Source organism: Lagopus muta, chromosome 6 (genome assembly GCF_023343835.1).
Source record: "Lagopus muta isolate bLagMut1 chromosome 6, bLagMut1 primary, whole genome shotgun sequence".
Lineage (NCBI taxonomy): Eukaryota > Metazoa > Chordata > Aves > Galliformes > Phasianidae > Lagopus > Lagopus muta.
The window spans coordinates 14,622,982-14,643,416 of record NC_064438.1 but is presented as its reverse complement, the minus strand read 5'-3'; the positions used below and the strand labels follow the sequence as shown (position 1 = coordinate 14,643,416).

At 42.7% G+C, this 20,435-nt stretch overlaps 1 protein-coding gene across 1 annotated transcript in view; it reads left to right on the top strand.

Annotated features, from left to right (window-relative positions):
- The window catches only part of LOC125694675 (mucin-5AC-like), a 35,652-nt gene extending 18,919 nt beyond the window's left edge, over window positions 1-16,733 (top strand). The window contains exons 25-40 of the mRNA XM_048948241.1: window positions 31-187; window positions 460-588; window positions 936-1,062; window positions 1,997-2,040; window positions 2,128-2,310; window positions 3,371-10,969; window positions 11,486-11,620; window positions 11,829-12,046; window positions 12,510-12,681; window positions 13,659-13,702; window positions 14,094-14,201; window positions 14,316-14,411; window positions 14,840-14,962; window positions 15,310-15,355; window positions 15,830-15,941; window positions 16,157-16,733. Coding sequence (XP_048804198.1) covers window positions 31-187; window positions 460-588; window positions 936-1,062; window positions 1,997-2,040; window positions 2,128-2,310; window positions 3,371-10,969; window positions 11,486-11,620; window positions 11,829-12,046; window positions 12,510-12,681; window positions 13,659-13,702; window positions 14,094-14,201; window positions 14,316-14,411; window positions 14,840-14,962; window positions 15,310-15,355; window positions 15,830-15,941; window positions 16,157-16,370 — 9,507 coding nt within the window. The 3' untranslated portion in view covers window positions 16,371-16,733. The remainder of the gene's footprint in view (window positions 1-30; window positions 188-459; window positions 589-935; window positions 1,063-1,996; window positions 2,041-2,127; window positions 2,311-3,370; window positions 10,970-11,485; window positions 11,621-11,828; window positions 12,047-12,509; window positions 12,682-13,658; window positions 13,703-14,093; window positions 14,202-14,315; window positions 14,412-14,839; window positions 14,963-15,309; window positions 15,356-15,829; window positions 15,942-16,156) is intronic.
- The last annotated feature ends 3,702 nt before the right edge of the window (window positions 16,734-20,435 follow it).

Below are 20,435 nucleotides of genomic sequence, written 5' to 3'. Positions count from 1 at the left end.
TATAGTGTAATACTTATTTTTTTATGACAGATTGAACCAGCAAGATATTATCAAGCCTGTGTGACAGATGCTTGTGCCTGTGACTCTGGAGGAGACTGTGATTGTTTTTGTACAGCAGTAGCTGCCTATGCTCAAGCATGTAATGAAGTTGGTGTCTGCATAGCCTGGAGAACCCCATCAATTTGTCGTGAGTTTTATTTTCTATACACTTCTTCTGAAAGTGTAGTAAAGTATACAGCAATTCCTTGCTGCTATCTTTGAATATATATTCTGTGTACCTCATGTACATGAATTATAATTGCACTGTGTACTTTCCAAAGGGTTTTGATGGTCACACATTTCACCTATTCATTCAGTTTTCAAGGCTGTTTAAGGCAGCATGGTAGGAATCTAACAGACATGGCTCAAAAGAGTTTTGGGTTTTTTTCTGAACATGTTCAAATTTATATTTCTCTTTAGCACTGTTCTGTGATTACTATAATCAACAAGGAGAATGTGAATGGCACTATAAGCCTTGTGGAGCCTCCTGTATGAAGACCTGTAAGAACCCAAGTGGAAAATGCCTCCATAACTTGCCAGGTTTAGAAGGTAAAAAGAGCTTGCAAGTACCCTTAAATGGATAAATTTGTTTATAATCTTTTGAATAGTCTTTAATGGAACCTGTTTTCTCCATCAGCCTTTCTCATCATTTAATTCTCTTCAACATCATTGCATCAGCATGAATGAATAAAGCACACATGAAAACATCTGTGGCTAAGTGCTCTGCTAACATTAATGCTCTGCATTACTTCCTACAATTACTGGAAAAAATTAGTAGTAAAAATTATTGCTGTTAAAAACACAACGTGCAAACACATCTTGCACAAACAAAACTTTTCCTGATTTTCTCTGTTCACACTTTTTCAACCTTGTATATGCCCTTTCCCATATTTCAGGCTGCTACCCCAACTGCCCACCAGACAAGCCATATTTTCATGAGGATCAGATGAAGTGTGTCAGTCTCTGTGACTGTTATGATAATGAAGATGGAAAGATATATATGCGGGATAAATGTCAATTATGGTAAGGCTTAACACACCAATCTAATTGTGTACAAGAAAAACTGACTAAACCAACAATGGGAAATTGAATGTTCCTGTTTCACAACACAGTGAGTTTCATGCTGCCTGGCCTTTCCACCTAATACCAGCTTTCTTACTATTCAGTATTATTAGGATCTATTACACTTTTTGTTCTGTTGAATTTGATCATAATTATGTTGTAAATCCTCAGCACAACGATACAACGAAAACAGTAAGTACTTTGAGACTAAGCTTCCTCTATTTTCCATTGCTATAGCGGGAAAAAATATCATTCCAGAAGTATATATATCTACTAAGGGGTCTACTTCCAAGGATTTATTACATTCTTAGAGCATGCTTGTAGTACTTAAGACTCTCCCTTCTTAATGTGTTTGTAAAAACAAATGCAAGGAAAATTATACATGGCTCTGCTAAAGACTTGCACTTATAACTTTGCATAATCTTTAATTTCACTTTATGTATAAGCTTGGGTTTAATGTAAAGAAAGGTTTAGGAAAACCATGGCAAAAGAAAAAAAAAAAGAAAAAAAAATCAATATAAACTGGGTGCTCAAGGAGTAAACACATATGAATTGATGTTAACAGAATGAAATGGGTAAGGAGTGGATCTTCCATAATGCAGTCAGTTCTGACGATGATCCACACTACAAGAAAGAAAAAATTAAGACCTGCTTTTATTCAGGCTGTATGTTGATGGCTCTGCAGTGTGAAAAGGGCCTTAGTAATGTGGAATGAACAATTGTTATTTAGCTGGAATTGAGGCAACATGCCCATCTGAATGCTATTATATAAATCAACTAAGTTGTCATTCACAATTATCTATTTCTGTTTCTTGATGCTAGAATCTGGCAGAAAGATGATAGCGGTACAATTAGCTTATAATAAAATAAGTGTATTTTATGCTTTTTATTTTAGCGAGTGCACATCAGAAGGTTTACAGTGCAAGTTTGATGATAAAGGTAAGACAGCCAAGAAGCACTGTGAAAAATTTAGATACAGGATACTATGTTTTCATAGGTGACCAACAATAATCTTATCAATTACAGCATGTAACTGCATATATGAAAACAACATCTATAAATATAATGAACTCATCTACAACACCACAGATGGAAGTGGATGGTGTTTCCATGCAACATGTGATGTCAATGGAACAATAAGCAGAAATATATTTGAATGTGGAATCACAACCACCCCATTTACATTTTCTACCAGTCAACCTACAACAGGTATGCATGAATACTTTTCAAAATAACTGAAAAATCTCTAGGAGGGATTGAAAATTGCCTAAAGGGGATGAGCCATTAGCACATACTTTTATTTGAAACTGTTGACTTCTGAAGCAACCAACTCAATTGGCAGCTTTAATTGCTTAAAAAGATATATAAAAAATACAGCATTTCTCACAAAGTCAGTCTCCACTACTTTACTGTTTTGTTTTTTTTTTTCCAGTGGAAAAATGATGAAACTTACTTGTCTTTGCTCTTTTCAGAATCTCACTTCCCTACAAATAAAAAACAGTAATTCTAGACCAGCACAAAAGACAATTACTGACATTTCAAAAACTACTGACCACAATAGCATAAACAGAAGATAAAATAATTTTGAGGGAATGCTCGAATTATTTTAAACCATTTTTTGGAATCTTTCCAATCTGATCATCTTTAATAACCTGAACATCTACATTTTCCAGCAGTGAACTCATACTGACCATGTAATTGAGAGAAATTGAGAAGTATTTCAGCACAATTACAGAATACTACAGCAAGAACTGTACAATCAAATTTAAGTCTTCTATTAAGTGGTTGTAACATTCATGTGATGGAATGGGTATATGCTTCATACACTCATTTTCATAATGCTAACATACTGAACAGAAATCTCATTAAAATAAGAAATATTAATATGTATTCCATAATATATTATATAAATAAACTAAATATTACCTGTTTATATAATAAATTTAGAAATGAATGCCATAATACTAAAAATAATTAGGAAACTCATTATTTTTTAGAAATATTTTAAAACTAGTATAGTTGTGTAGCTACGCAATAGTAAGTGGATAGTGGTAATGAGAATAAAAATGAGAAAAGGAATAAAGAGATGAGATGAAAACCTATATTAAAAGTGAAAATCAAGATACTCAAAACAAGTTCATTAAAATACTATATTAACATACAAATATTATGTATAGCAATAAATGCATGGAAGTTGAATAACTTCTTTTTAATGACATTTTCCTCAGTAGAAGAAAACAAAACTTATATTTCTTTCTTTGAAATACAGAAATGGCAACCACAACACCAGCAAGAAGTGTATGCGTGAAGTATATATGTGAGTGGTCAGAATGGTATGATGGGACAGAGCTTGAAAATGAAGAGGAAACCTTTCAATATATCACAGGACAAGGAAAAAGCACTTGTAATACCACGAGCAGCATTGAATGCAGAGTACATAAACACTCAGATAAGACAATAAAATATCATAAGCAAAAGATAAAATGCAATAAAACCACTGAATTGAAATGCAATAACAAAGACCAAGAAGATAAGAAATGCTTCAATTACCAAATCAGAGTATTATGCTGTAAATATATATCATGTTCAGAAATAACAACTACAACACCAAAACAAACACAACAAACTACATTCACAACTACTGAAACAACAGCAATTCCAATACAGACAAAGAATAAAACAACAATGTCACAAATAGGAACAAAATCACAACAAAAAGAAACGACGACAATATCAAAAAATACCAGCAGTGCAGATACCACTAAGACGTCAGTGCACCAAACAGAAAGTACGACCACCATTGCATCAACAACTTCATCAACAACACCTACCAGCAGTACCAGCACGACCAAGACAACACACCCCGTAACAACAGGAACAACAAACATTGCACCCACAAGTGCAGGAACCATCACACCTACCAGCAGTGCCAGCACCACCAAGACCACTCCTCTTACGACTGGGAGCACAGTCACCATCCCCACCTCACCCACCACTACTGCCACGACCCCTCCCCCAACCAACAGCTGCCAGCCGCGCTGTGCCTGGACGCAGTGGTTTGATGTGGATTTCCCAAGCTCTGGTAGCCAGGATGGAGACTTTGAGACCTATGCAAATATCCGTGCCGCTGGTTATGACCTGTGCTCCCAGCCGCAGGACATCAGGTGCCGTGCTGAAAACTACCCTGACAGGAGCCTGGAGAGCTTGGACCAGAAACTGAAGTGCAGCCTCGATGTTGGGCTGGAGTGCAGAAACCAGGATCAGAACAGCAAGTACCCCATGTGCTTCAACTACCAGGTCAGTGTGCTGTGCTGTGACCGCCAACGCTGCTCGACAGCATTAACAACTCCAGGCACTACGCCAAGCACCTCAACTGGAACCACTCCAGTAACGCCACTCACTGAGGTCGACCAGACTACAACAACACCCACTACTGCCTCTACTATCCCCACATCTTCTGAGACCACCACCACAAGCACCACGGGAGTCACCAAGACCACCAGCACTCCGTCAGCAGGCCCAACTACAGTCACAGCTGGAAGTACAACCAAGACTGTTCCGCTTACAACAGAAGGTACAACCACCATTTCTTCCACAAGTGTGGGGACCACTGTACCTACCTACAGTGCCAGCACCACAAAGACCTCACCTCCTCCAACAAAAAGCACAACCACCATTACATCCACAAGTGCAGAAAGCACCACCATACCTACCAGCAGTGCCAGCACCACCAAGACATTACCTCCTCCAATAAAAGCTAAGACCACCATTTCTTCCACAAGTGCAGAGACCACCATACCTACCTCCATTGCCAGCACCACAAAGACCTCACCTCCTCCAACAAAAAGCACAACCACCATTACATCCACAAGTGCAGAAAGCACCACCATACCTACCAGCAGTGCCAGCACCACCAAGAGATCACCTCCTCCAATAAAAGCTAAGACCACCATTTCTTCCACAAGTGCAGAGACCACCATACCTACCTCCAGTGCCAGCACCACCAAGACCACTCCTCTTACGACTGGGAGCACAGTCACCATCCCCACCTCACCCACCACTACTGCCACGACCCCTCCCCCAACAAACAGCTGCCAGCCGCGCTGTGCCTGGACGCAGTGGTTTGATGTGGATTTCCCAAGCTCTAGTAGCCAGGATGGAGACTTTGAGACCTATGCAAATATCCGTGCCGCTGGTTATGACCTGTGCTCCCAGCCGCAGGACATCAGGTGCCGTGCTGAAAACTACCCTGACAGGAGCCTGGAGAGCTTGGACCAGAAACTGAAGTGCAGCCTCGATATTGGGCTGGAGTGCAGAAACCAGGATCAGAACAGCAAGTACCCCATGTGCTTCAACTACCAGGTCAGTGTGCTGTGCTGTGACCGCCAACGCTGCTCGACAGCATTACCGACTCCAGGCACTACGTCAAGCACCTCAACTGGAACCACTCCAGTAACACCACTCACTGAGTTTGACCAGACTGCAACGACACCCACTACAGCCTCTACTATCTCCACATCTTCTGAGACCACCACCACAAGCACCACGGGAGTCACCAAGACCACCAGCCCTCTGCCAACAGGCCCAACTACAGTCACAGCTGGAAGTACAACCAAGACTGTTCCGCTTACAACAGAAGGTACAACCACCATTTCTTCCACAAGTGCAGGGACCACCGTACCTACCTCCAGTGCCAGCACCACAAAGACCTCACCTCCTCCAACAAAAAGCACAACCACCATTACATCCACAAGTGCAGAAAGCACCACCATACCTACCAGCAGTGCCAGCACCACCAAGACATCACCTCCTCCAATAAAAGCTAAGACCACCATTTCTTCCACAAGTGCAGGGACCACCATACCTACCTCCATTGCCAGCACCACCAAGACCACTCCTCCTGTACCAGGGAGCACAACCACCATTGTCACCACCACAACCTCAGTGCCCAGCTCCCCCACCAGTACTATCACACCCATGTCGTCAACAAGCGCCATTCCAGCAACTTCGCCCTCTGGTCAAAGCCAGCCTACAGCAAAACCCACTACTATCTCTACACAAAGCACCTCAACTGGAACCACTTCAGTAACGCCACCCACTGGACGCTACCAGACTACAACAACACCCACTACAGCCTCTACTGTCCCCACATCTTCTGAGACCACCACCACAAGCACCACGGGAGCCACCAAGACCACCAGCACTCCGTCAGCAGGCCCAACTACAGTCACAGCTGGAAGTACAACCAAGACTGTTCCGCTTACAACAGAAGGTACAACCACCGTTTCTTCTACAAGTGCAGAGACCACCGTACCTACCTCCAGTGCCAGCACCACCAAGACCACTCCTCTTACGACTGGGAGCACAGTCACCATCCCCACCTCACCCACCACTACTGCCACGACCCCTCCCCCAACCAACAGCTGCCAGCCGCGCTGTGCCTGGACGCAGTGGTTTGATGTGGATTTCCCAAGCTCTAGTAGCCAGGATGGAGACTTTGAGACCTATGCAAATATCCGTGCCGCTGGTTATGACCTGTGCTCCCAGCCGCAGGACATCAGGTGCCGTGCTGAAAACTACCCTGACAGGAGCCTGGAGAGCTTGGACCAGAAACTGAAGTGCAGCCTCGATGTTGGGCTGGAGTGCAGAAACCAGGATCAGAACAGCAAGTACCCCATGTGCTTCAACTACCAGGTCAGTGTGCTGTGCTGTGACCGCCAACGCTGCTCGACAGCATTAACAACTCCAGGCACTACGCCAAGCACCTCAACAGGAACCACTCCAGTAACGCCACTCACTGAGTTCGACCAGACTACAACAACACCCACTACTGCCTCTACTATCCCCACATCTTCTGAGACCACCACTACAAGCACCGCGGGAGTCACCAAGACCACCAGCACTCCGTCAGCACGCCCAACTACAGTCACAGCTGGAAGTACAACCAAGACTGTTCCGCTTACAACAGAAGGTACAACCACCGTTTCTTCCACAAGTGCAGGGACCACCGTACCTACCTCCATTGCCAGCACCACGAAGACCTCACCTCCTCCAACAAAAAGCACAACCACCATTACATCCACAAGTGCAGAAAGCACCACCATACCTACCAGCAGTGCCAGCACCACCAAGACATTACCTCCTCCAATAAAAGCTAAGACCACCATTTCTTCCACAAGTGCAGAGACCACCATACCTACAACCATTGCCAGCACCACAAAGACCTCACCTCCTCCAACAAAAAGCACAACCACCATTACATCCACAAGTGCAGAAAGCACCACCATACCTACCAGCAGTGCCAGCACCACCAAGACATTACCTCCTCCAATAAAAGCTAAGACCACCATTTCTTCCACAAGTGCAGAGACCACCGTACCTACCTCCAGTGCCAGCTCCACCAAGACCACTCCTCCTGTACCAGGGAGCACAACCACCATTGTCACCACCACAACCTCAGTGCCCAGCTCCCCCACCAGTACTATCACACCCATGTCGTCAACAAGCGCCATTCCAGCAACTTCGCCCTCTGGTCAAAGCCAGCCTACAGCAAAACCCACTACTATCTCTACGCCAAGCACCTCAACTGGAACCACTTCAGTAACGCCACCCACTGGACGCTACCAGACTACAACAACACCCACTACAGCCTCTACTGTCCCCACATCTTCTGAGACCACCACCACAAGCACCACGGGAGTCACCAAGACCACCAGCACTCCGTCAGCAGGCCCAAGTACAGTCACAGCTGGAAGTACAACCAAGACTGTTCCGCTTACAACAGAAGGTACAACCACCATTTCTTCCACAAGTGCAGAGACCACCGTACCTACCTCCATTGCCAGCACCACGAAGACCTCACCTCCTCCAACAAAAAGCACAACCACCATTACATCCACAAGTGCAGAAAGCACCACCATACCTACCAGCAGTGCCAGCACCACCAAGACATTACCTCCTCCAATAAAAGCTAAGACCACCATTTCTTCCACAAGTGCAGAGACCACCATACCTACCTCCAGTGCCCGCACCACCAAGACCACTCCTCCTGTACCAGGGAGCACAACCACCATTGTCACCACCACAACCTCAGTGCCCAGCTCCCCCACCAGTACTATCACACCCATGTCGTCAACAAGCGCCATTCCAGCAACTTCGCCCTCTGGTCAAAGCCAGCCTACAGCAAAACCCACTACTATCTCTACGCCAAGCACCTCAACTGGAACCACTTCAGTAACGCCACCCACTGGACGCTACCAGACTACAACAACACCCACTACAGCCTCTACGATCCCCACATCTTCTCAGACCACCACCACAAGCACCACGGGAGTCACCAAGACCACCAGCCCTCTGCCAACAGGCCCAACTACAGTCACAGCTGGAAGTACAACCAAGACTGTTCCGCTTACAACAGAAGGTACAACCACCGTTTCTTCCACAAGTGCAGGGACCACTGTACCTACCTCCATTGCCAGCACCACGAAGACCTCACCTCCTCCAACAAAAAGCACAACCACCATTACATCCACAAGTGCAGAAAGCACCACCATACCTACCAGCAGTGCCAGCACCACCAAGACATTACCTCCTCCAATAAAAGCTAAGACCACCATTTCTTCCACAAGTGCAGAGACCACCATACCTACAACCATTGCCAGCACCACAAAGACCTCACCTCCTCCAACAAAAAGCACAACCACCATTACATCCACAAGTGCAGAAAGCACCACCATACCTACCAGCAGTGCCAGCACCACCAAGACATTACCTCCTCCAATAAAAGCTAAGACCACCATTTCTTCCACAAGTGCAGAGACCACCGTACCTACCTCCAGTGCCAGCACCACCAAGACCACTCCTCCTGTACCAGGGAGCACAACCACCATTGTCACCACCACAACCTCAGTGCCCAGCTCCCCCACCAGTACTATCACACCCATGTCTTCAACAAGCGCCATTCCAGCAACTTCGCCCTCTGGTCAAAGCCAGCCTACAGCAAAACCCACTACTATCTCTACGCCAAGCACCTCAACTGGAACCACTTCAGTAACGCCACCCACTGGACGCTACCAGACTACAACAACACCCACTACAGCCTCTACTGTCCCCACATCTTCTGAGACCACCACTACAGGCACCACGGGAGCCACCAAGACCACCAGCACTCCGTCAGCAGGCCCAAGTACAGTCACAGCTGGAAGTACAACCAAGACTGTTCCGCTTACAACAGAAGGTACAACCACCATTTCTTCCACAAGTGCAGGGACCACCGTACCTACCTCCAGTGCCAGCACCACAAAGACATCACCTCCTCCAACAAAAAGCACAACCACCATTACATCCACAAGTGCAGAAAGCACCACCATACCTACCAGCAGTGCCAGCACCACCAAGACATTACCTCCTCCAATAAAAGCTAAGACCACCATTTCTTCCACGAGTGCAGAGACCACCATACCTACCTCCATTGCCAGCACCACAAAGACCTCACCTCCTCCAACAAAAAGCACAACCACCATTACATCCACAAGTGCAGAAAGCACCACCATACCTACCAGCAGTGCCAGCACCACCAAGACATTACCTCCTCCAATAAAAGCTAAGACCACCATTTCTTCCACAAGTGCAGGGACCACCATACCTACAACCATTGCCAGCACCACAAAGACCTCACCTCCTCCAACAAAAAGCACAACCACCATTACATCCACAAGTGCAGAAAGCACCACCATACCTACCAGCAGTGCCAGCACCACCAAGACATTACCTCCTCCAATAAAAGCTAAGACCACCATTTCTTCCACAAGTGCAGAGACCACCGTACCTACCTCCAGTGCCAGCTCCACCAAGACCACTCCTCCTGTACCAGGGAGCACAACCACCATTGTCACCACCACAACCTCAGTGCCCAGCTCCCCCACCAGTACTATCACACCCATGTCGTCAACAAGCGCCATTCCAGCAACTTCGCCCTCTGGTCAAAGCCAGCCTACAGCAAAACCCACTACTATCTCTACGCCAAGCACCTCAACTGGAACCACTTCAGTAACGCCACCCACTGGACGCTACCAGACTACAACAACACCCACTACAGCCTCTACGATCCCCACATCTTCTCAGACCACCACCACAAGCACCACGGGAGTCACCAAGACCACCAGCACTCCGTCAGCACGCCCAACTACAGTCACAGCTGGAAGTACAACCAAGACTGTTCCGCTTACAACAGAAGGTACAACCACCATTTCTTCCACAAGTGCAGGGACCACTGTACCTACAACCATTGCCAGCACCACAAAGACCTCACCTCCTCCAACAAAAAGCACAACCACCATTACATCCACAAGTGCAGAAAGCACCACCATACTTACCAGCAGTGCCAGCACCACCAAGACATTACCTCCTCCAATAAAAGCTAAGACCACCATTTCTTCCACAAGTGCAGGGACCACCATACCTACCTCCATTGCCAGCACCACCAAGACCACTCCTCCTGTACCAGGGAGCACAACCACCATTGTCACCACCACAACCTCAGTGCCCAGCTCCCCCACCAGTACTATCACACCCATGTCGTCAACAAGCGCCATTCCAGCAACTTCGCCCTCTGGTCAAAGCCAGCCTACAGCAAAACCCACTACTGTCTCTACGCCAAGCACCTCAACTGGAACCACTTCAGTAACGCCACCCACTGGACGCTACCAGACTACAACAACACCCACTACAGCCTCTACTATCCCCACATCTTCTGAGACCACCACCACAAGCACCACGGGAGTCACCAAGACCACCAGCACTCCGTCAGCACGCCCAACTACAGTCACAGCTGGAAGTACAACCAAGACTGTTCCGCTTACAACAGAAGGTACAACCACCATTTCTTCCACAAGTGCAGGGACCACCGTACCTACCTCCAGTGCCAGCACCACCATGACCTCACCTCCTGTAGCAGGAAGCATGACCACCATTGTCACCACCACAACCTCAGTGCCCAGCTCCCCTACCAGTACTATCACACCCATGTCGTCAACTAATGCCATGTTCTTCTTTTAATGGAAAAAAAAAAAATTATCAGCCATTGCACTTATCCTGCATCTTTTAGCAGATTCCGTGGTTTCATATTTATTACTATAAAGGTGATATTGGTGACTCTGAGACATTAAAATATATTAATGCTAGAAGTACTATTATTTGCAAAATCCCAAATGTTACTTGGTACAGAGCAGTAAGATTTCAACAATATCTATTTATTACAGAAAGTTGGTCAAATAGTCGAATGCAACCAAACATTGGTTTGGTTTGTCCAGATTCTGATAGATTCCTATAGTACGTAACAATTAGGAGAACCAAATGCTGTGCTAAACTGTTTTGTTCTCAACAGCTGGTACTACACAGCCAAGACACACTACAAGCACTTCTGCAGTCTCCAGTTCTTCCCCCACCACACCTTCCACAACAGAAGCAAGCAGAACAACTCCATGTTTTTGCCACGTGTTTGGTGGCTTGTTTTCTCCCGGTAAGCTTCTTGCTTGATGGTTATAATCATTTTCATAAGCAGTGTGATCCCTTAATAATGTATTAAAGATAATCAAATAAATCTTAAATAGAATAATCACTTCAACAGAGTAATATGCTTCATGTTTTCACAATATTTTTTGTTTTGGGGTTTTTTTTCTTAGTAATTTCATTGGTCTTTTAACTTTTCTTTCATTTTTTTTCTACAGGAGAAGTTGTATACAACAGAACAGATAAGGCTGGATGTAATTTTTATGCACTTTGCAGCAAAGAATGTGAAATTGCTCCATTTCAGGGGCCATGTCCTGCAACAACTGCTTTAACTTCGGTGTCCTCAGAGACTACAACAGAAGCCCCCTCATCCACAGCAACATCCATCACAGATTTACCAGAAAGAAACTGTACTGATGTCAATCCTCCACGAAAGGTGATTCCCTTCTTTATTTTAATATATTACCATTGCAAAAACATCCCAACTTCTATCCTCTGTCATTTCAAATCAACTTGCACGTATTTTAATAACAGAGTTTGTCATGGAAGAATATCCTGATAAAACATATTTCAAACCTTGCACCATCAGGCTTCGAATGCATCTAGAGATAGAAAAGTCCAGTAATATAATAGCAGAGACTTTTAAGAATATTCAAACATCACAGAAATAAGTGGACTAGCTATGAAAATGTTACAATGCCTTTTTTTTTTTTTTTTTTTTTCCTACATAGAAGACAGTTATTTTATTGTTCGCAGCTTGCTTGCTCTTCAGTTTGGAAATCATATGGTACCAAAACTTTTATCTGGAATCCTTACTAAGCGTGAGAGTCTAAGTCAAGTTGGCCACGAATAACTAGAGCGAAAGGGCACATCAAAATAAATCATTTTTGTATTTTCAGCCTGGAGAGGTATGGACAACGCAGTGCCAGGAGTGTGTCTGTGATGGAGACACTGCTACAGCAGAATGTCGGCTGCTCCCATGCGATATAGAGGAAGTAGTTTGTGACGTAGGATTTATTGCCTTACCTGTACTACCAGTAACAGACCCCTGCTGTCCTGAACTTGAATGCCGTAAGTACTAAAAATACCAATGTATGCACCAGGCTACACTGTGGGAAGTTACCTTTGTGCTTCTGTTAGTATCTAGGCAGATCCTACATCCATCATGGTAACAGCAAAACCTTCTTTAAATTGTTCTCACTTATTGAATACACATCAATTCCTAGCTAAATATGCAATACGAGTTCAGCTAAAAACATTATTCTTAATATCTGCTCAGAGAACGGGATAGTTCAAGTACTTCAAGTTCATTAACATTAATGTAACTACAGCTAAACAAAGATACGTAAACATAACAGTGAGCCAGCAGAAATCTTCGGAGTTCACTAGAAAAGCAGGTAATATGAAGGAACAAAGTAAATCATAATTAGAAACTGAATTGCTGACGTACGAGAAATAATAATTACCCTTGCGGTATTGTAGAACATTAATAAAATCTATAATCCATGTGTTTATTTATATACTTACTTTTTTAAATAAAAGAATCAAAAAGAAAACTAGCTACAAATAAGCCTGAAAGAGGAAAATCAAGAGGAACTACGAAGTCTGAAGTAATGCTGTGAAAGCCACAAATGGAATCTGGCATGTTATCAAACTGTATTACTTCAGTAAAAAATACCACTTTTCCAGTTGATCTCACATCCAAGTTCCATTCTGAGAAGTCATAAGGTATCAATATACAAAGGCATTTTTGAAGGCTACTGGTCTTCAAGTGTTCAAACAGAATACAACTCATTTAATTTGAAAAGAACCAATATGGAAAGGGCAAGAAAGGAATTTTTTTGTGTTTAGCTCAAGTTTGGTGCCATTTCTACTCAACTCTTCTGGCCAATTAAAAGATAGATTCTTTAACATCCAGCTATACTGGTTTGAGCTTGAATTCAAATTTTCCATAATCTCTATGCTATTAACAAACGTTGGTAACATCTTAACTTCTTATGTATTTTCACAGTTTGAGTTTGCTGATTTTTATTTTGGTTGTTTTTCAGGGCAACGTTCAAACACCTGTGAGATTAATGGTAAAATATATGAGGTGAGCATGGCATAATTACAGTGGCATTTTACTAGAAATTAAATGTACACCCTTTCTACCGCAAAAGCCCTTTGGAAAATTCTTTTGCCAATCCATGTCAATTTACAACCCTAACCTCTGTTCCTCAAGAAGCTTAAAACAAGAATGCATCATTTTTAGCAGTTTCTTTCTTCTATTTGTGGAATTCAGTATTTTTTTTTTTTCCAAAGAAGCTGATGTATTGTTAAAGCTCAAATGTTTGAAATAACCCTACGAACCTTCAAAAATAAAGCCAGATTTTTTGCTTAATTGCACTTCAGAAAACTTAGTATACAGCACGTCTTCCACCTTCACCTGTGTGTTATAAAGACACTTTATGAACAGATGTTATTTTTTCTTTCCAATTTTTCAGAGTGGAACATTTGTAATAGATTCATGTAAGAATTGTACCTGCTCTTCTGAGAATGGGAAAAACATTGTGAAGTGCGAAGCACTTAAATGTGAAACATCTTGTCCAGTGGTGAGTTGAGATGCAATGGGATGCCCTATCAGCCTTCAAACAGTAGTACTGTAGTAAGACCAGAACCGTCCATCACCAACTCAACATAGTTTCTCTTTCATCTCTTGTGAGTAGGGTCACCAATATAAGATTGAGGATGGAGAGTGCTGTGGGAAGTGTGAAGTATCATCTTGCAGAATTCATCTAAATAACGAGACTGTTCTGCTCGAAGTAAGTAATCTTTTCCTTCTCCCACCAGCCAATATATCCCTTCCCAGTCAGAATTTATTTAACACTGAAAGTTCTCTGAAAACACTAATACAGGGAAAAACTTAGGTCTCTGAAGACTTACTTGGAAATTCCTGAATACCTCCATATGGAGTTCCTCGTATGGAACTTCCTGTGTGCCAGTTTGTGCCCACTGCCCCCTATTCTACTGCTGCATGCCCCTGGAAAGAATCTGGCCCCAAGATCTACGATATGAACTTTCAGGACAGCCATAGTTCACAAAAATTAGGCTTCTCCCATTTGGCAAAGAACTCAAATTCATCTAAAAATCTTTGAGGTGTGAGAACTGAACTCAAACATTTTTGAAGTAATCATACAGTATCTGATTACAATGGAAAAAAAATGTTTTTTTTCTTCCCTTAAAATCTTAGGTTGGTAAGATTCTGCCACTTGATCTGTGCAGCCACTACAAATGTGAATTAATTGAAGATCAATACGTTGCAGTTCAAACGAAACGAGTATGTCCCGACTACGGTCCACTGGAGTGCGATCCCGTAAGTTTTCATCGCTCCAGCTTTTACTGAATGCAGTGTAGAAGAACAAGGGGGTGAGAAAGTCAGGAAGAATGCAACAAGTTATTTTCATTGAGGTTGCAGAAATGTTTTAAGGATGAAAATAACATTGCTGTAACAGCAGTATCAAAGTGAAGCTTAGTATTTTTACACGAGCTCACAACGATTCAAGATTTCTGTGGCGATGAATCAGCCAGCAAGACATCCACGGTTTCATTCAGTGTTCATCACAGAGAAGCCTTCAGCTGAGCATTAGCAATGCTAACTTGTTAACACACTCAGTATTGTCATCCGTGTTATAATACGTATCCTTCTTTATTTCTGCAAAGGATGAAGCAGAGACTACTTCTGATGGCTGCTGCAAGATATGTAAACGTAAGTAATACCTAGCAAGTGCTTTCCTCTTACAGGTAATTATATTAAACTTCTATCTATATTTGAGTGGAAGGAAAGATTCTTCACTGACCTAGCTTTCACTTTTCAGTAACCCTTTCTATACTTTTTCCTTTTGAAGCAATGGTGAATTTCCTGGACTGTGAATACCACAAAACAAACCCTCACACTCAATCCTCAGCTTAGATCTTCCGAACACGCTGTACAGCCAAGATAAAAAAAACCACTTGAAATCTCCAGCTGTAGTACAGTAGCATCTACTGTTGCCTATTGTACATAGTCTCAGTAGTGAGACATAGAATCATAGAATCACAAAGTTGGAAATGACCTATAAGATCATCTAGTCCAACTGTCTCCTCATCACCATTGCCATCATGCGCTTCAAAATTGTTTTAGTGTTCAGTTCTGAACTAGAGATTTGAAGCATGTTTATCTTTTTTTCCTATTCTTTTGAAGCTACTAACTGCAAAGCTTACAGCACAAAAACTGTAATCCAATATGAAGACTGTGAATCTCCTGAAGCTGTTGAGTTGGGATACTGTGAAGGGACTTGTCCTGGCTCCTCCACGTAAGTTGAAATCTCCTCAGCTTTGTTTCTACTGAATTTATATTAAATGGTCATAGAACAACAGCAAAAGTAATGTGTGTATGAGTCTCATGAATAGAATCAGACTCAGATGAAGCAAGAAGAGTTTCACTCTTCTTATATTAAAATCATATTCACACAATGCTCCTATTTGTTGATGCTTAATGAGAAAGTCTTCTTTTTCTGTCGGAACGCAGGTATTCTCTTCAAGCAAACCAGATGCAACATAACTGTAGTTGCTGCCAAGAGCTCAGCAGCCACAGAAGAGATGTGATCCTGAATTGCCAAAACGGAACAAGCATAAATTATAGCTACGTCTATGTGGATCAATGCCAGTGTATAAACGGGTGCAACTCACAAAGCCTTGAAGCAGACGATTACCAATCAGAAATCAGCCAAAAACAGACATGATCATTGCAAAAAGAACAAAAATAGGCCCTAGGAAAGCTGGAACCGTATCTTCCTCGAGATAACTTGTGCTCCTTCTTTAACTGATATTTGTTTGTTATCGCCTTTTCTTTTTTCTTGCTTATAAAAGCCGAAGAACCCTTAAGTGTAATATTTTATTTAAGTGATACAGTTTTCAAGGTAAAAAAGAAGTAACCATGCAAAATAACTTCCTGTACATTATGCAAATATGTCAATATGTACCAGTACAATCACAAAACCAACGTTTTGGGAGAAGTTGTAATGGCTCCAAAAACAAAACTAGGAAACATTGTAGCTACATTGCACTCAACTCTTATGACTAGAGAAAGTTTTATTGCATAGCATTTGTATGGATATAATGCTCTTAAAAGACATCACTCAGTGACAGGGAAGAGACTATTTCCCTGTTCATCTTGTCTCTTATGTGATCAATAAAACTTTCAGCATTTTTCAGTTTCAGTGACTGATACTGTTTTCACTGTCTAAATAATGGGAAGTTCAGTGACAGAGGTGGGTTTTTTTTTTTCCTTAAAAAATGTTTTGCTGTTGAATTCCGCATCACAGCTACACTTTGCCAGGCCTGCTGTAGGTCTGCAGGTAGGATTGCTAGCTAGGACAGTGGTGCACACAGCACTTCCTGCACCATCTCTGATCCATTGATTCACATCCTTGTCAAGAACAAAGGCTGAATCCAGACAGGCTGTGCACCATCAGTTCCATAAATTCACCACTCTGACCTGAACACCAGGTATTGCTACAATTACACAGCCTGTCAGTCCTGATGAGCGCCCAGTGTGTGAAGCACTCAGCCAACTTCAGTGCAACTTCCACATTTCTGGCTTCCACAGCATTTAGCACCCAGAACAGGGAGGGTTTTGATCTAGCACTGTACTTGGGCAAGCAATCAGCGCTCTCAGCTGCATGAGGGCTCACTGTGTAAGAGGCACTCACATTCACCAGCTGTTTGAGGCCTGGCATCACAATACTGAGATAGCAATATTAACCTGAGCTGAGTAAACTGGTGCCTGCAGAGCTGATAGGTCCCAGTCCAGGCTGAAGAAAAAAAAAGAAAACCAGCAACACAAACAAAATCTGAAATGCTTTCAATGTTGCCTTTGAGTTTGTACTGAAGCCAGTGAGATGTGTGCACTTCCTCCTTCCTCCCCAGCTCCCTAATCCCTGGACTCTAGAGCATTTAGTGCTATGCTCACTGACTACAAGCTGCCCTTACTAACTGTCTAACCAACTACAAACTGTCCTCAACTTTTTCTGGGCTGGATCTCCTGAACTAACTTTAGTGCCATATTAACACATTATATATTCCAGTATATTCCAGTTTAAGCCTTAAGCTGCCCTCTACCGGTCGTTTTCTTCTCTAAAGAAGACTGACACACAGTAACTACCTCCTTAGTTCTGCTGTGGACAGGTAGCTTTACAAAGCATCACCACCAGAGGGAGATTCCTCCTTATCTGATATTGGTAGATCATGCAATTTTTTCAAATTTTGCTTGGGATTACAGGAAGAATAGAGCAATAGGGACTCACTGTTCTTCATTCACCAAAATAAACTGGAGCCGTTGCTTCTCAGTTTACAGTGCAACTACTTTCACCCAATCTTTTGAAACTATTTCTAGTCTCTTAGGCTATTCCCAGTCTTTTGTTGACAGTTTGCGTTTTGGAAAGCCCAGAGCAAGCATACATGATTAGTACGCGATTAGTTACTTTGGTTTTATTTAGACGTTCCCTGGACTTGCAGTAGCAGTACAGCATTTGTTCCATGAAGTCTCCATGTGTCTCCTGAACTCTACTTACTTGTAAGTGCAAGTCCCCTGGATTTGCTTCTGCTCAGGGCTTCAGAGAAAAAAAGGCACAAGAATTGATTTCCCTTGAAAAACAAAGACATACACCAAGCATCCCTTCCCTGACCACATTTCTCTGCCATTTTTTCCTTTTCCTCTTCTTTTGAAGCAGACTCTCAAAGCAGTGATTTAAGGAAATATTTCATTGCTTTTTAACTTACGAGTTCCATCCACCTGCCTTGCTTGTTGATGATTGGTAGCACATCCATGCTCATAGTACAATACCACTGCACGTAATGAGTTTGCTGTATGCCTTCAAGTCCATTACTTGTCTCCCAGTGACACATGGAGCTCCTGCATTGTTAATTTTACCTCTACACAGAACACATGTGCCCAAAGAGGGAGCTCAAGTTATACCAGAACATTGCTACTGATACATTCACTGTCATATTTCTTGTTCTCACACTTTCTTTTCTCAAGCCTCAAGGTTACGTTGCCAGCAGGAGGATAAGCCATTCATTTGGCTCACTAGTCTCCAAATATTGCCCCAGTAGCTTACAGAAATAGACTCACTGTAGTTTTGTGAAATAGGAGGTATGTGCAAAGTGCTTGCCAGGGCTATGAGCATCATACGGAGCTGTGACAGTTTTGTGATCTTGGGATTTAAAAGCACGTAGGGTTGGCCTCAAACTACGCAAAACTTTACAGAACAAATTACACAATTTCATCCTTTATTTTTGTAAGAAAAAAAAAAAAGTCATAGTTTCAGGTCTTAAAAAAAATATTATGAACCTTGAATCAATTTTCATTTATTCCTTTCCTGCAGAAAGGAATAATAAATAATAAATAAACTCCTACCTTTTCCCATACAGAGAAATTAGAGATTGAGATTTATTTTTTCCATAAGCTTCCTTGCCTCTTCTCAACCCCCTCCCAACTTCACAGCATAGAAACATCTTAATTTAGAACATACAAACAACTATTAAAAACTGCAAGTACTGCATTCTAGCATGTAGCGAAGCACAGCAGATTTGAGGCCACTTACACACAGCCACAACAGTCTTTATGGTCACATTATTTGCCAATAGCTGACAACAGCACCACATTGATGTAATTAAGCTCTCCCAGCTGCTTTCACTTTGATTTCCTCCACTGAAGATCGTGGTAATGGATCACCTTCAATACAGGATCCTGCAGAGTAGTTCTATGGCCTGAGCCCTTTCCAAGGCATTTTACCACTTCCACGGTGTTTAAATAAGACACAAATCATGTTTTATCCTTCCAAAACACTCACTGTGAAGGCAGAGCCCTGGCCCAAGATTCAGTATCACATGGATGTAAGCCCTGAAGCTGCCGGGAAGCATTCAGCTGCTTCTTAAAGCTTATGGGCTGTTAACTACCAATCAATAAATTCAGCTGACAAACAAAAGGCACCTGAAAACACAACAGCCCACAGCCTCTCATGCTACAATACTTAACCATATGAGGACTTAAGCCACCCAACTCATTGAAAACATCCCTGCTGATATCAGAACTGATACCATTCCCAGCTACCTGAGCTTTTAATTGCCCAAACACTGATTTCCAAGATGATCTGCGTGATGCTCTATCAAGTATCTTCAGGACTCTTGGTAACCACAGCCTTGAAACTAAGCTCAAGTTGTTGCCAGTTTACTTATAAGTGAATAAAATCAGTGGTAACAGGCAAGCTTGTTAATGTGCTAATTCACACCTCATTGAAAATGCAATAAAAACTATTTTACAAAATAATTCCTTTTTCTGAGGTGAGTCTGAAGAAATACCACAACATTAAGCTGATTACTAATAAATTATGTATTTTAAGGGGATGGAAACACAACGGCGCCAAATAACTGAAGCCAATCTAGAAAGAGATGGATAGTGCAGATGTGGAAGGTAACGGCATTGTGAGCAAAGAGGACACTGAACTTTGAACTGGAAAAACATTTAAAACATTCCTCATTCACTTACAATGTCAAATGGACTAAAAGTACAGATGTTGCTCACGCTCTGCTTCATACTCCAGATCAGTACTGAGTCTTTTTGAAGATCTGTTCTAAATGAACTCTTCAAATAGCCCACAGAGCAGTGTTTCCATAGTTCTCCCCACATGGATGTAGCAAAGATTGACATCCATCTGCTTGCTTCCGCTACTTCACTTTCCTAATTTATATGCAGCTTTTACTTCAAATGTTATAATACACAACTAAATACAGTTTTTCCTTACAAA